Source organism: Idiotropiscis lumnitzeri, chromosome 1 (genome assembly GCF_059441095.1).
Source record: "Idiotropiscis lumnitzeri isolate Australia: NSW breed Sydney's pygmy pipehorse chromosome 1, RoL_Ilum_1.0, whole genome shotgun sequence".
In the NCBI taxonomy this organism is placed as follows: Eukaryota; Metazoa; Chordata; class Actinopteri; order Syngnathiformes; family Syngnathidae; genus Idiotropiscis; species Idiotropiscis lumnitzeri.
In genome coordinates, this window is record NC_142391.1 from 42763969 (window position 1) to 42779241 (window position 15273).

Genomic DNA, 15273 nt, shown 5'->3' on the forward strand with positions numbered 1-15273 from the left:
GTAATGTCCAGCACCATGACTGGTTAGGTAAGGAGTATTGTGCTGTCAACTCACATTTTCAAAAGCTTGACCAGGGTCCAATTTGTTAGATTTTTTCCTGTAATTTTGAAGTGAGTGCATGCCAAAGCCAGTTCTCAATCACATAGTAAGGATCTGCTGAGTTTTTGGAGGCATTCCAGGTTCCAGATGGTGACTTGATGTATGTTGGAATAGTCTATATCTAAAATGACAATGATTGCCTATGTTCAAAGCTGCCAGTATTATCTTCATTTTCACTGTCTGTACGGAGGAGTAATACGCTCCCAAAATATATACCGGGCTATACAGACTTGTGTTTTATGAACAGATTAGCATTAGCTAGCAGAATTACTTTTTACCTTTATGTTTCCCCCCCCCCATACTCTGGGCTCTTTCATAAGTAAGAAGCAAGCAGTCGGCTGTGAACCGGTGAGATGAAACCCCCACAATCACAAAGCTCAATTTCCAACCCCTATTGTCGTGTTAATGAAAGCTGGAATTGACATTGGCCCGGTAGTACATGGGCCAGGGCTGTCTCACTTAGAAGACACTGGGTTAAATTTCAGCAAGACAAGAAATAGGGTGTTTTAAGTGTGTTATATTTATATTATATCTGCATTTTATTCACCTTTGCAGTATTTTGATGAAAATATATTGCAAATGTTCATACCCAGACTACACATTATTGAAACTTCCTGTCTCTTTTTTTGTTAGTTGTCTTTTTTTTCATATTTTTTTTAATTTCACTTATGTCGCCCTTAATCCATGGTCAACCACTAAGTAAAATGTCAACAAAGGCATTTTGACTTGGGCAAAAAATCAGCATCCGCCAAAACATAAGAAGAAGTTCCTATGTTAAATACTTCAGATTTTTACTAATTAAAAACACTTTGTTAAACGTACGGAATATGAACAAAACATTTGTCATTTCAATATAGAATCTTTTGCATATTGTTTGTTTTTTCATAACATCTAATCACTGGCATTTAGTGAAGCCTTACAGCCTTTTGTGAGTTAGGTTGGCACATAAATGTCCAGAGATAATTTTTGAGTGCTTGGAGAGCACACTCCATCACTCAAGCAAGTACCAGATCAGTCCGTGTTGTCCTGACATGATAAATGACTGTTGATTTGAATCAGTTTTGCTTCTACATGGCCCCCTGACTCCCTGACTATGTCAGCCACTTGCCATGTCGCCTGTGTCCCTGTATGCAGATTTAAACACGGTGCATTCATCAGCTGCAGGTCCACTGCACACACCCCCATGTTAAGTCAGGTGGAAACCTGGGATTGGCGGTTGATAGGGTGAGGGAGCATTTTAGAGCCAGCGTTAAAATTAATCAGTGTAATGAGGAAATAAGTGAGTTATTGGCGTCACAATCACTTCCTTCATTAAGAGTGATATTTATGAGTCGCCAGCAAGCGACGGGACATTGCAGGTTTATGGAGCGTAGATTGCCACCTTGTTCCAATTATCCTCTACCTTTGAATGTGACAGGACATGGTGCATCATTAGTTGTTGTTCAGTGTGGAGAAAAGGGCAGCACATGCACAGTGGGCTTGGCGCTGTCACACCTGTTGCTTTATTCATGATGAAGGCAATTAGTTGATTGCGCGATGGAAACACTGGGAGAGAGTTCACATGCCATTACACCAACAATAGCATAAATGCTTACAATTTTTCATCACATGTGGAACAATTATATTTTACATTATCCATCCATTATCTGTACTGCTTCTCCTCACAACCAGTCATCCACCGTTAGGGGGGGGGCTTTTTAAGTATTTGCATACAGTGGGAGTGAGAAGTGGAATTATGTATTTATTTATTTATTTTTTGCGGTGTGCTCCGTGGTGCGAAACGGGCTATTCGCTTGGTCACACACTCTCGGTTTTCCCAGTGCTGGAAAATGACCTGCGGGACGGAGGAGCCACCTGAAAACCGGGCCTCGCCGGCCCACCAATGGCATGTTGCGGCTGTTGTTGGTGTGGTGGTGGCGAATGGGACGTCCGGCTGACCGGTGCATAATGCCGGTCGGTAAGCCCGGGAGGGATTGTGGAGCAGCATTTATGGGCCATTGATAAAAACATTAATTCCAAGTACCGTTCCAACATGATTGATGTTCATTGGAAGGTGTGGGCACGGCTGGCTATTAGCCGCTTCTCCGGACTCCATCCCCTGGCTGATTCCATTCAATGTCATCAGAGAGAGAGAATGAGAGAGAGAGAGAGAGAGAGAGAGAGAGAGAGAGAGAGGCAGTGTGAAGAAGCAATTGAGAGCCAAAATAAGCATCATTAAAACTTAATACAATACAATACAACTTTATTTATATAGCGGATTTCACAACAGGTGGAGCTATAACAAAGCACTTTCCATAAGGTGTATTAACTTTACTAGCTGGTTTCAAATTTTGCGTTTGCCTTTAAAAATGTAAAAATCATCATTAAATCAATTAATCCCATATTTAAAAAAAACAAAACCAAAAAGTAACTTAAAAGTAACCTAAATTTACATAACATTTTACTCTACAAAGATGGTAATGGACATAAGTATTACAATCAAATGGAAGTAATTAGTAATATGATGTGTATTACATTTTGGAAGTCACTTGCCGAACACTGGTCAGCATACATTTAGATATAATTAGTTATATAAACAATGATATTTTTCTCATTTTAAAAATGTTAATTATCGTCTACTTTTTTAACAGGACATACTTCATCATAACTTGGTGAGTCCAGTCTTCTGCAGTGGGCATCTTTCTATCTATGATATGTCATATTTTTTGTAGTTGAACTCAAATCAGTTCTTCTTGATGTCCTCAGACATTCGTCGTTTTGAAAGAGCATCAAGTGAACACATGTTTTTTTATCCCATGGATCTTTTTTTATCTGTAGCTCTGACCATGACAGACACTACTAAATAATAGACATCTTGCAGGCTTCACATCCAGCAGCAGTACCTTCACTTTAGAATTACTAATTCAAAGCCACTGGCACAGACTTTCAGCATGAGGAATTGGAATTGAAAATAAAGGTTCAAATAAAATGCAGTTTAAAAACTCTTCATTAACTGGCATTTTTAAAGATGATATTAACTATTTGATGCACATGTTCACATTCATTCCATTGCACCACATGGGTGCTCACATTCATTTTCAAGGTTATTATATGCTGACTGAGATTTTGATTGGTTCTATCTTTTGAAATTGCGATAATATATATTGTAACATCAAGATTTCACATGAAGTTTAGTTGCACGCCAATTGTGCTTAAGCTTCCTATATGTTTGTGTTTTAAGTTTTACGTGCAATGGTGGTCTGGAGTCAAGGGCATTTAACAAATCAGCATTGAAATCGTTTGTGAGATCATCAATCGAACCAACATAAGAATAAAAGGAAGCGGTTGCCAGAGGCAGTAGCTCAATGTGCAGTCGTGGTTGAAGAACTAACATATGGGCTATGGTAAATTTGGTTGTGATCATGATGATGGCAATGAGTGAAGACTCTTAGCCAAGATCATTTTAAAAATTGGAGGTGGATTTCAGACTTAGCAGTTGTATTGGTCGCTTCATCTATTTTCTGTGTTGTGTAGCTGCACATGTCAGCTCAAATTAGTGCATATAAATGTTTCTCCCTTCTTCGGTGGTTCAAACAAGTTACAGTTTAATGACTAGCATTGTACTTGAAGAGGCAGAAACTGTAAACCTCTTAAAGCTAACAAGTCCATAAGGTCTATGACTGGACTGCCTCCATCTTCATCTATCATCTTTTTGTAGCAAGATCAGTGAAAACAAATATTTTATCACTTCAACGTTTCACTGAGCAAGGTTATATAACTTTACTTACGGCTTGCTTGAACCGAGTAAAGACTTGACTTGATCTGGTTGAAATTTGATCCCGACTCGACTTGACCTGCTTGATTTTGTTTTTTTTCCACAGTGACTTGGGACTTGCTTGAAACTTGCAGGCTACGACTTGAGACTTGTACAAATGTGACTTCCTCCCCCATTTGTAGATGAATGGTTTGCAATCAATCTCATATATGATTTGTGTATTGTCATATTTGATTGTCTGCATTATGTTACTCTATGTAAAAGCTAGAAACTGCACTTGAAAATATGAATTGGACTGACAGGGAGCAGTGTGTTTTCTTTTCTATTTCTTTTCTTCTTTCTTCCGTCTGTCTTTTTTTAATCTTTCGTCAAATGTGTGTCGACAAGGAACAGGTAGCTCCTGGTTCAAAATTCAAGCCTTTCCCCAAAACGTTGAATATTAATCATCTACATTTTATCACAATAAATGGACAGATTAAAATCATAAGGTAACAGACATATTTTAGACAAATGCTTAGCTTGGAGTCAGACAAGCAGACCTCATTGTGTAGAGAACAGTTTGTGGTATTTGCTATAATAGGTAGACTCCACGTGTGGTGATGGATGGATACAGAAAGACTGCCTCCCCGCAGAGCCAAGTCGTAGCTCAGTTTGCTGGGCTACACAGACACATTTGATGGCATTATAAAGTCCTTGCTGCATTCACCATAGTGTTTCATCACTGATGTGTATATTAAAGTTCATTGAGGGGATAGTTCTGCTGTCAGCTAAAAAATAATTCCAAATAACATTGATAGTAGGCCTGTTGGAAAAATGGTGAAAAGACGTCACAATCCAGCCATATGTCAGATGTTTGCACTGACCCAATACAGTGAACAGCGTGTACAGGTGAATGTGAATTTGAATACTGTGGAAAAAGATTATTCATATCTGAAGTTCATTTAAAAAGAGGAATCAATACTGTATATATCATAGATTCAGTTAACATTTAAAAATAACTCGAATCTTTATTTCTATGCATTATAATTATTATGGGTCATTGATGAATGGAAAAAGCCAAAGCCTGTTTCTCATGAAATTATAATATTGTGAAAAAGTTAAATATTGGAAAGCCCCGTTGTCACACTGCATTCAGCCAATTACTTAAAATAACCTTCAAGGGCTTTCTGACCCTTTAAATGGTCTCTATGTCTGGTTGAGAAGCATCCACAATCACGGGCAATACTGCTGACTTGACAGATGTCCAGACAACAGTAACTTACACCCTCCACGGGGGAGGCAAACCACAAATGTTACTGCTCAAGAAGGTAGCTGTTCGCAGAATGCAGTATCCATTCACATTGACAACCAGTTCAAGGGAAGGAAAAGGTGTGGTAGAAAAAGATGGAGGCTGGAGTCGGTGGCGTCGGTGTCAGCTGTCTACGTCACAGCAGGGAGGCTAGCAAGTGTAATATTGCTCACTTTATCAGTTCTGTTGTCTAAAACGACAACCGATTGCTACCCAAATGCAAATTACTACACTTCAACATGGGAAAGTAGAAAAGTGTTCTGCACAAGAGTTTGGATTTATTGACATCAAACGTGAGCTCATGTGATCACCTCCACAAAATCAAAAATCCTGTGTTTCTCACAGGTCATTGGTTGTATCAGTGGTAACGCCCGTACAGTGTTCTGAATCGTCCGCAAGCGAACAAATCTTGCAGCTTCAATTGCACCTGAACGTCTGTTCAGAAAGTCGGATGCCATATTCCCTGAGAAATGACTAAATATACGACAAAAGTGCAAGCAAAGTGTAACAACACCTCAACTAGTGCCATCCTGCCCTCTAGTCACTCAAGCTCATTTTGACCTTCAAGGCCTGATTCAGTCTGGATAGATTTTCCCCCCTTTATTTATTTAGCCTCTATTTATTTATTTATCCAGGAAAGACAACTGAGAGCAAAATCTCATTTGCACGATGATATAAAATGATGTGAGTAGATGGCCCACAAAATAATTTCAATTTGTCTTTGACTGCATTTCTACAGCTGTTGGGGATTGTAACAAATTGTCTTCATTCTGGGCAGTTTCCACAGACTGTGAAAACTGCAGTAATTCTTTCTTCATCTTCTTAAAAAGTCCAATTTGGATACTTTAGCAGCAATAAATGGGAAAGACCATTTAGAGGGCTCTTTCAACAAGTTCATGCTTTTCTGCTGTAGAATGATTTTTGTTTTTTAATCAGCCTGGTATTTGACCATGAACAGCACTAAGACAGCACTTCTTACAGTCTTAAATACAATGATTTCCCAACTGAGCCTCAGTGCTACATTTGTCACAGCTGAACACAACATTCCTACTGGTCCTTACTGTTACCAGGAAACCAAACCGCATTAACTCAGTCTTAAATCTCTGCAGTTGCTTCATGAGTGAAAAAATGAAAAATGTGGCCTGAAAATGTTAGCGCTCACATATAACAAAAAAAATCAAATTAACTTGCTTTTATGTTGTGATTTGTATTTATGTTAACTGGATGATATACAGTAAAATCGCACGAATAAGAACCATTTTCTCCCATATAAAATGATTCAAAATTGTCCCACTGTCATATACACTGATTCATTAAAAAATAAAAACTGTATCGACCAATACCAGGTTCGTGGTGGCTGTTGGGAATTTGGGGGAAAAAAATTTGAATTTTCCCAAACGTCCGTGTATGTTCGGGCCAGGCAATCGCGGCCACCAGCAGATAAAATTTCATTTGAATCAAAAATCTCTTCGGGGTCTAGCTATAGAAGTCAACACGATCACGCAGAAAACTACCTGACAATGTACAACTATCTGATTTTCTTTTTCATAGAAGTCAGCATGAACATGGGTTAATTGGTTGGTTATTTGGTGTTACCAGCATCAACAATCTGGATTTGATTGTGAACACTTTAGAAAGAATGAGTGTTTAACTACTATTTATTGTAATAAACATTTAGTTTGCAATTGTATCAAACTGCATTGTGTCCTGCTGAAATACGTTTCTAAAATGTTGTCCCTCTAATGCAGTGCTCTTCAACTAGTGGGGGTGCGGTGTGATGCTGTGGGGGGCGTGTGTGACTGTGGGGACCGTGCTTTTTTTTCTGCCGTAGGACAATGAAGTGTAATTGCACATCCACTCCAGTAGTTGGCAGTGGGGCTCTCCTTGCCCATTGTCTGCTGCGAGTATTAACTGTAAGATGTAGGTTTGTTTTGCAACGGAAATGCTGTTATTTATAGTTGCGTCGGAAAGTGGGTGGTGGGGTGAGGGCACAAATTGTTTTTTTTCGTGCTAGGGGGGGGGATAACAGAAAATAATTTAGAAACACTGCTCTAATTTAATAAGTGACCATTGTATTAGAAGCAATCCTTAGAATTATGTAGTTCAGTTCTACCAAAACGGCAAAGTAAAAGCCAATAGTAAACATGATTTTAAACCAGGAGCTCTCGTACAGCATTATTATTTTGTAAATTGTGTGCTGTATGTATATCATAGAACTTGAATGGCTCTCAATTAGAGGGCTGTGGGGTGTGGTAACAAACGCAATGTCCACAATGGTTGTCTTCTTGTCCATCTGCGATTCTACCTGCCACCTTGTTTTAGCTGCGCTAGCTCTCAAGGACGACATTGATTGAGGGATGGGGAGGAGGTCAATTTGATTTTAAGGGTCACAATTGGATTCTGTGGTGAGACATAATCACTTTCAAGGTTGTTTATACCATTGAATAGCTCAGCTGGAGCCGTCTTAATGTGGTTGGGATGTATTGCTGAGAGTGCTCAGCGGTGGCAAGATCACAAACATCCTGTTGTTATTTGCTTGCTTAATGACTCTTTTCTTCCACGAGCGTGGGAGGGAAAAAGCACTTTCATTGCAGATGTGCGGTCTCGGCGGAGCAACCCTAAAATGTGGACATTCCCTTTCAAATCTGGCCTCCTATATATTCCGCCATCGATTTGAGGGCTTTTCCTACTCGCACTTCTCAGGCTGTATTAAGTCAAGTACCCCTGGAATGTGAAAAATGATAATGGATGCATTTGCCATTAATAATATTAGCTATATCTTGTAGCTATATAACACATTTTTGTTGCCACCAATGGTGGGAAAGTTAATTTTCAGTTCATAATTGACATTTTATTTAACCACGTTCAATGTACCTAAATTAAACTAGCTCATAGTTCTTTGTTTTATTTTTTTCTCCTCCAATGTGTCCTTGACAGCTTTTCCATTCACGCTCGTAACCTTGTGGGGCGCTCGCACAACAATATTTAAAAACATAAGGAAAAACTGATTGCTTGAATTGTCTTTTTTTTTGCACTGAATGTGAAAACACAAACATTACCTGCAGGTCGGAAACTAAGTATGTAACTCAAAGGGCACTGTTCAACATGTAACATAAAAACTCGTAAATAATAATGTATAACATCATATTTTTTAATTAATTAATGTCGCTTTCCATTTTTTGGTAAATGTATTATTGATTGACTTGTTTGTCCAAAGAACCCCTTACCAAGCCTTAATTAATTTTATGAATGCCGGGATTCCACTTTTCTCAAAAGGCTATATGTCACCAACAATATAGCGCACATTTAAATGTAATAATAATACAAACATTTTTTTAAGTAACTCGTATTACTTGGTTATTAACAAAATGTAATATATTACAGGACCACATTACTTTTGTAACATGTTACTACCAACACTGTAAAAGTGTGTGGCAAGCCATTATTTTATACACAAGGTAACTCAATGTGCTTATCACAAGTAAATGCTACTTCTTAAATTCAGTTGAGGCGCTTGTGGCCCAACGCCAGACTCTTGTACATGCATGTACAGTAATATGCGGTGATTATATATTTCTTTTTTTCATGAAGGTCTGCAGTTTCGCCATTCGTGTTTGATTGTGTTTGGCAGTACGTGCACGTACACTTCAAAGCAGCTGCAACTTGCAAAATCTTGGCAAGACTCATTAGTGATGGGTATATGAAGCTTCAAATCTGCTTCATGAACCAGTTGTAGTATTTTTGGACTTCTGTAGATGGCACTCTCTGTTCAACATAGGGCTGAAAGCACACTGAATTGCCATTTTTTAAACCCTTTATTTAAACCAACAGTGCCATCTAGAGGATTTAAAAATACAACAACTGGTTCATGAAGCAAATTTCAAGCTTCATTTTCCCATCCCTGAGAGTCAGCACTACCTGACCCCCCCCACCCCAAAAAAAACAAAGAAAAAAAATAAATAGTGCCCTCTTAAGGCTTCTTAATACTCATGCGGACAGCGCACGTCACAGCAGCAATGCCATCCAAAGTTTGTCTTTTAAATTACATGCAACCCACACGCGTTGCTTTGCAAACATGTTGCAGTTTCACTGCAAGTCAGAGGGTGTCGCTAAGGCTAATATTGGCTAGGACACCACATGGTGGAGTTTCTTCAGCATTTTCTGACTGAATTATTCCTCTGGCAAACAACGAACAAAGCAAGAGTTACAACAATGGGGATCGTGTCTACTTCAACAAAGGACCAAGACAACTAGATGCATTCAATTGTATTGCAATACCGATCAAGAAGGCGGGGGCGTACGTTGTATATGTGTGTGTGCGTGTCTGTGTGCGCGTAGGCTTCTCCACGCGCACACAGACACGCACGCACACACATATGCTCACACTCAGTTTTTTTTTTCCTCTTTAGTCCTTTGTTTGCCGTTGATGTTTACTGACTGAGTTGTGACAAGTCTCATAGATGGAAAATGTCTATTTAACTTAAAACAAATTCCCTGAATCAGATAATGGATGGATGGATATTTTGTAATTTGTGTTTGTGCGTCTTGGATGTTGGTAGGAGCATGGACATATGTGGTGGGAAGGCAGAGCCTAATAATGACATCAAATTATTTTCACTATGTGGTCCATATGTCCAGTCCAATGTTAATCATTACATAATGAAAGTTAATAAAATAGCTGAATTAACACATTATATATGTGCAACTACGTAGGCAAGAATGGAAGAGCGGCTCCAAAGAGTCATAGTGTCCTTCATGCCTCACACGCACAATAATTGAAGTACGTAGTTAATGGCGTGCACCCTCACACAAAAGACATTGCTGTTTGTCTTTATATCGCCAATATATATATGTTTTATCACACATGCACTTCACATGCTCACGTTAAACAGTCTGTCCAATATATTTAATGGATTTGTGTGAGATACGTAGTCTTTCTGATCGGCCTGAAAAGCGAGCTGTCATTAAACTAATAACACTGCAACGGCTCAACACAGCATGTGAGTTGGTTATTTCATTAAATGCTTTTGTTTTCAGTGTCCATGAAGCAGATCTCTTTCATAACTGAGTTGTTTACTTGCAGGAGCTCCAGGGGATGCTCAGGCAGGTGCCCAACCCTCAGTGCAGGGCACCCTGCCGCACTTCATTCAGGAGCCAGAGGACGCCTACATAGTCAAGAGCAATCCCATTAAACTGCGCTGTCGAGCCACACCTGCCTTGCAGATCTTCTTTAAATGCAACGGAGAATGGGTTCACCAGAATGAGCATTTCTCCCATGAGTATAAAGACCTCAACACTGGTAAGACTAAGCTGTTTGACCTTTATTCCAACTCATCATTACACTGACTGGGATGATGTCAGAGTTCGCTGCACAATGGGAATGGGAAAGAATTTCCACAAAAAAAAATACTAACCAGACAACTACTGTTAAAATGATAATTTTCCTTCTTGGAAATGATTTTAATATTTCATTAAACTCGTGCAACCTATAAGAGTGAAAGTGCTTTGTGCCATGATATGAGACTCTTGCTACAGTTCTAAAAATGTATTTTTTTTTCTATATCAAGAGTTTGTCAAGTGGAAATGTGTTGATCAGGAAGACCTGACTGAGGCCTCTTGACGGGATTTCTAAACACTTTATACCACAGCTAAGAATACCCTGTGATTAGAAACTGTGAGGAGGCTATCTGTCTTGTGTTCATAAAGTTCCCTACAAAGCACCTTTAATTGCATCAGAGAGTTTTGTCGACTGTGATCGCTGTGGTGTGAAATTGTTCTCAGTTTGATGGTGGGAAAATTTGCATCTTACATTCTGTCTTTTTGCATGTCGGGGAATCGAGTTAGGTTTCGGCATTAATTTAATTCAGGAATTTATATAAGCTATAAGTGTAAACTGCAGCATTGACAAAGACAAAAAACATTCCACCTTGAATTGTTAAACACAAATCAGAGTGGAAGTAAAAGGTGACGTTTAAGAGCCATGAATTCAGAGACTAAATCCCGGTGGTGTACATCAGAATAACTAAATGATGCACATCATATCAAAGGAACAGAGTTGCCCATTTGTGTACTTAAAATGTGACATCTTAACCTCACCGCTCCTGCAAAAGTGTGCTACAAAATGGAGTCTAATGATTTATTTTTTGCGACCAATTAAATGGCACAGCACTCAATCGGGTATACCGGTGGAAAATTGGGCACCAGGGGCCACCAAGACAGTAGCCAAGGCCAAGCTGGAGAAGAGTATCATGCAGAGAAGCGTTTCATGGTGGCGTACTGCGAGTCCATTATCGTCAAGTAATCTGTTATTTACTAAACGAGAGTACACGCCTTACACCACAATTGAAGAACATATGTGACAAGCAAGCTCAAGTAATTAGATGGTCAGCGTGGGTACCTGACAAGTACAGCTCATGCCTGTCATCTGTAATCCATGTCCACTTGATCACTGCTGAAAACTTTGACCCGAAGCCAACTGCTGACTTGTGGATACAAACAGGTAATTGCAGCGTGAATCAGGGAGATAGCAAGGGGTATCATACATCATCATCATCTACTTGTAGCCACCACAAGTGCACATACTCAGTGTCGCCCTAATACTAAGTTGTCAGAAAACAAATTAAGCAGTGTCATGCAAAAGTATAAACAATCCAAAGATATTCAATTTAGGGTTAATTTGTTGTTGTAAGATTGTCAAATGCTAACTATTGGAGTAAAAAGAAACTTCCAACAGAAATAGGACACACTGACCAGCAAATAGTGGAAATATATTGTGAATATTTATATTAAAAATATATATATATTACCCTGAAAGCAATGAGTAATAAACTCTTTTGACAAAGAAATAAAATCAACTGACAGTTGGGAAAAAAAAAATCTTTGTCCGGAGGGGAAAACATTTTTTTTAGATTGTCCTACGATTCTCCAGGGAAGTAGATGGCCATGGAAATCCGAATGTCCCCCTCTGACATCCAATAAACAGATCCTAAAATGATTCTATCGGTTTACTTGACTAAAAAATACCACAGGATTTGACTCCACTACCTCCAAGTTAACACAGAAAAAAAAAAAGTACCAATTCTGGATTGTTCGGAGCCCTTCCTCCTTCGAATTCCACGGAGAAAATGCTAGAAAAATATCTCCCACTCTTGAACGAGAGGTGACGTCATCTCGCACTGTTGTGCGTTACAGCAGAATCGCTCATAAAAAAAAAAAAAAAAAAACTCCAGATGCATCTGTTATGGTACTCAAATGTAACTTGTGATTGTCTATGCATAATGAGCCATTTTTTGAAAACAATACAATTGGTGAAGCTAAAGGGCTTTGAGATTTATGATCTTTTCATCCATCAAGAATCTCTCTGAGATGCTGTTTCACTGCTTCTCTGTCGCTCGGGTGAATAGGTCTTGGCCGTTCTTTGATTTTATGTTTTACAGTAGTAGTGTACGACATGTCATCAAGGGGAAAAACTTCACAAATAGATAACTTTTCCCAGATGCGGTCGTTTTCGATTCCTATGAGATGGGAGTCTCATCAAGATTGAATGTGAGGTAGTGATGGGTTCAAATCTGCTTCAAGAACCAGTTGTAGTATTTTGGACTCCGGTAGATTTCACTCTCTGTTCAACATTAGGCTGAAAGCACGATGACTTGCCATTTTTTAAACCCTTTATTTAAACCAACGGTGTCATCTAGAGGACTCAAAAAGACAACTGGTTCATGAAGCAAATTTGAAGCTTCATTTTTCCATCATTGATGTGAGGTTTTTGGTTTCCTGTTATGGTTCACTTTGAGAGAAATGAGATTAAGCAGGTGTTAAAGGGGAGACCTGTTGGGTTGCACAAGCGTCACCAACAACACGAGTTGGCCACAACGTTATACTACGTTCACTTACATTATGCGCAATGAAAGGCATTTTGGTAATAACCTTAAAAGGAATATCCTCAAGAAGAAGAAGCCCTCCTGGTAACTTGTACCAATCATCCTGTTCAAGCACAAAGATTGTGTTCTGGTTCATTCTTCTTACTCTCACGTTCCCCATAAATCACAATTTCTCTTTAGCAAGGATTGTGACTGGCTGTTTACTATGCAGCATGATGGAGTAGGAATGAGTATCATTTTCCTGAGTTTGGGCAACATGTTGGAGGATCATTGCAAACTGTTTAGAGCATAACCCCCTGAATAAACTTGGGTGCATTTTGTTTCTATGAACTGCTCATGAAGCAGCAAAAGCACATTTGTCCCAATCAGCAGTAATTTTACTGTTGAAGCGGCATTCAGAAACTCCACGTGCGAGTACAACCAACTACTGCTCTTCTTCTGCCATGTGTTGTGGAAATGTTTGTTTGAATGTCACCAAGTATGGGATATTCTGTCCTCCGGCTCCCTCAATTTCAAGAATAGTATGGATATGTTAGATGCAAGGATGAGAAAGGTGCTCCTTGTGAAAAGACCCAGAGATTGTTGTTACTTGTGAACCAAAGTCCATTATAGATTCACGTGGCATCCCTTCAACAAGTACAGAGGCTGCTCACTTTGGGCCTATAAGACCTTGGGGCAAAGACGAATGAGCGTTGAAAATGTCTACGGGTAGCATTGGGCATGTGTTTTGCCGTTCAGCGTCAAAGGATTTGGGACTTTGAGAATCAAGGGTTTCAGCTCTTGGAGCCGCAGCCTGCCGTGCAACAAAGTCTGCTTGTTTCTTCTTTTACTCAGCATTCTTTTCTCTGACAAGAGTGGAGTTGAACTCATTTGTGCAATGAGCTGCTATGTGATTGATTCCCCACACTTGAAACAAAAGCATGCATGAAGCACGCCAGGAATTTTAGCAAAGGTTTGTGTTTGTTTCATGTCAGCAACTAAGGACTCCTTGGACTCAGTTGTATCGTATTTGCATGCAATCCTTTGGTTTTGGACGAGCATTTGGACTTGTTTGGTGAAATCAGCAATTTGTTTATCAAACTGAGCAGATTCATTTGGGTTTTACTTCATACGTTGAGAACCTAGAGGGGTCATTGGGTTGGTGTTTTTTTTTTTCTTTTGACTTAACATTCCCACTTGTCTCATGATTTAATTGACTTTTAAATCAAGTTTTGCAGTTTCTTTATCAATTGTAGTGAGCTTTGCAAGTGACAAATGGTCAGTGACGGGCATTCTAAATAGAGAGTGCAAATGTACAGCGGCCTTTTTTGCGCCCAAATGTTTTTTCATACAATCCAACTTTGCTGACTGTCGTTCTTCCTCTGTCCTCAAAATGAGAATGAGCACAGGGAAGAACAAAGGAGAACCCTTATTTTCCTTCAAAGTGAACTACAGGTAGGCCTCACACCCAAGACAGCAACACCACCGATTAATGACCAAAATGTTGATGCTGCCACTCACTACTCTGATCAAAGTGAACCAGTAGCGCCATCAAGTGTTTTTACCCCAAGTGCTGTTCACACATATGAGAGCATATACAACCCATCTCATGTCCAGAGTGTTGGTTGAGTACATTGTATGTAATGAGCCAACTCACCCCTAAAACGTTAAAAAATAAGCACCTTCTCAGGTTGACTTCCTTGGCCCAATGGTAAAGTTGACAATGAGACATGGCACACCCAAGCTGATCTTTTACTCAGTGACATTACTTTGACTGATGCACGCATAGTTCGGATGGTGTGAAGCTTGGGCAGGTGAGCTCCATTGCAGAGCCTGTGCCCGCTGAGGTTTGCTGCCCCAGGTTGACAATAACCGAGCGACTCTCGCTCACACCACTGCTGGAATCTAATAGTGATGTTGGACCCACAGCTGGAGTGATTTAATCATGGCCTGCGTGCTGAGTTTTTGTGCGCTTTTGGAAATTCCCCGTTTTACCAATTTATAATGCCTCTTGCCAGAGCACTTTATTTGGAGAAGATTGTTGAAGAGAAAAACATATATTTTAGTATGACAAGCAGGCAAATTTTTTTATGAGAAGCAGTATAATTTTTGTCACGCCTGTTTGGCATTGTTCAAGCACCTCATGGCACTGCATTGTTTGCACAGAGTAAAGCAGAGTTAAAACCGACGGCATCAGCTTCACCAAACCCGATACAGACACAAGCCAGACCACCACCATTTGGGGGGTGTGAGTTTGAACCAATCAGCATCAC

The 15273-nt window shown here is 39.6% G+C and overlaps 1 protein-coding gene across 1 annotated transcript in view; it reads left to right on the plus strand.

Annotated features, from left to right (window-relative positions):
* Positions 1-15273, plus strand: part of unc5db (unc-5 netrin receptor Db) — a 208739-nt gene that overhangs the window by 84179 nt on the left and 109287 nt on the right. The window contains exon 2 of the mRNA XM_088301616.1: positions 10225-10440. Within this exon, the coding sequence (XP_088157742.1) occupies positions 10225-10440 (216 nt within the window). The remainder of the gene's footprint in view (positions 1-10224; positions 10441-15273) is intronic.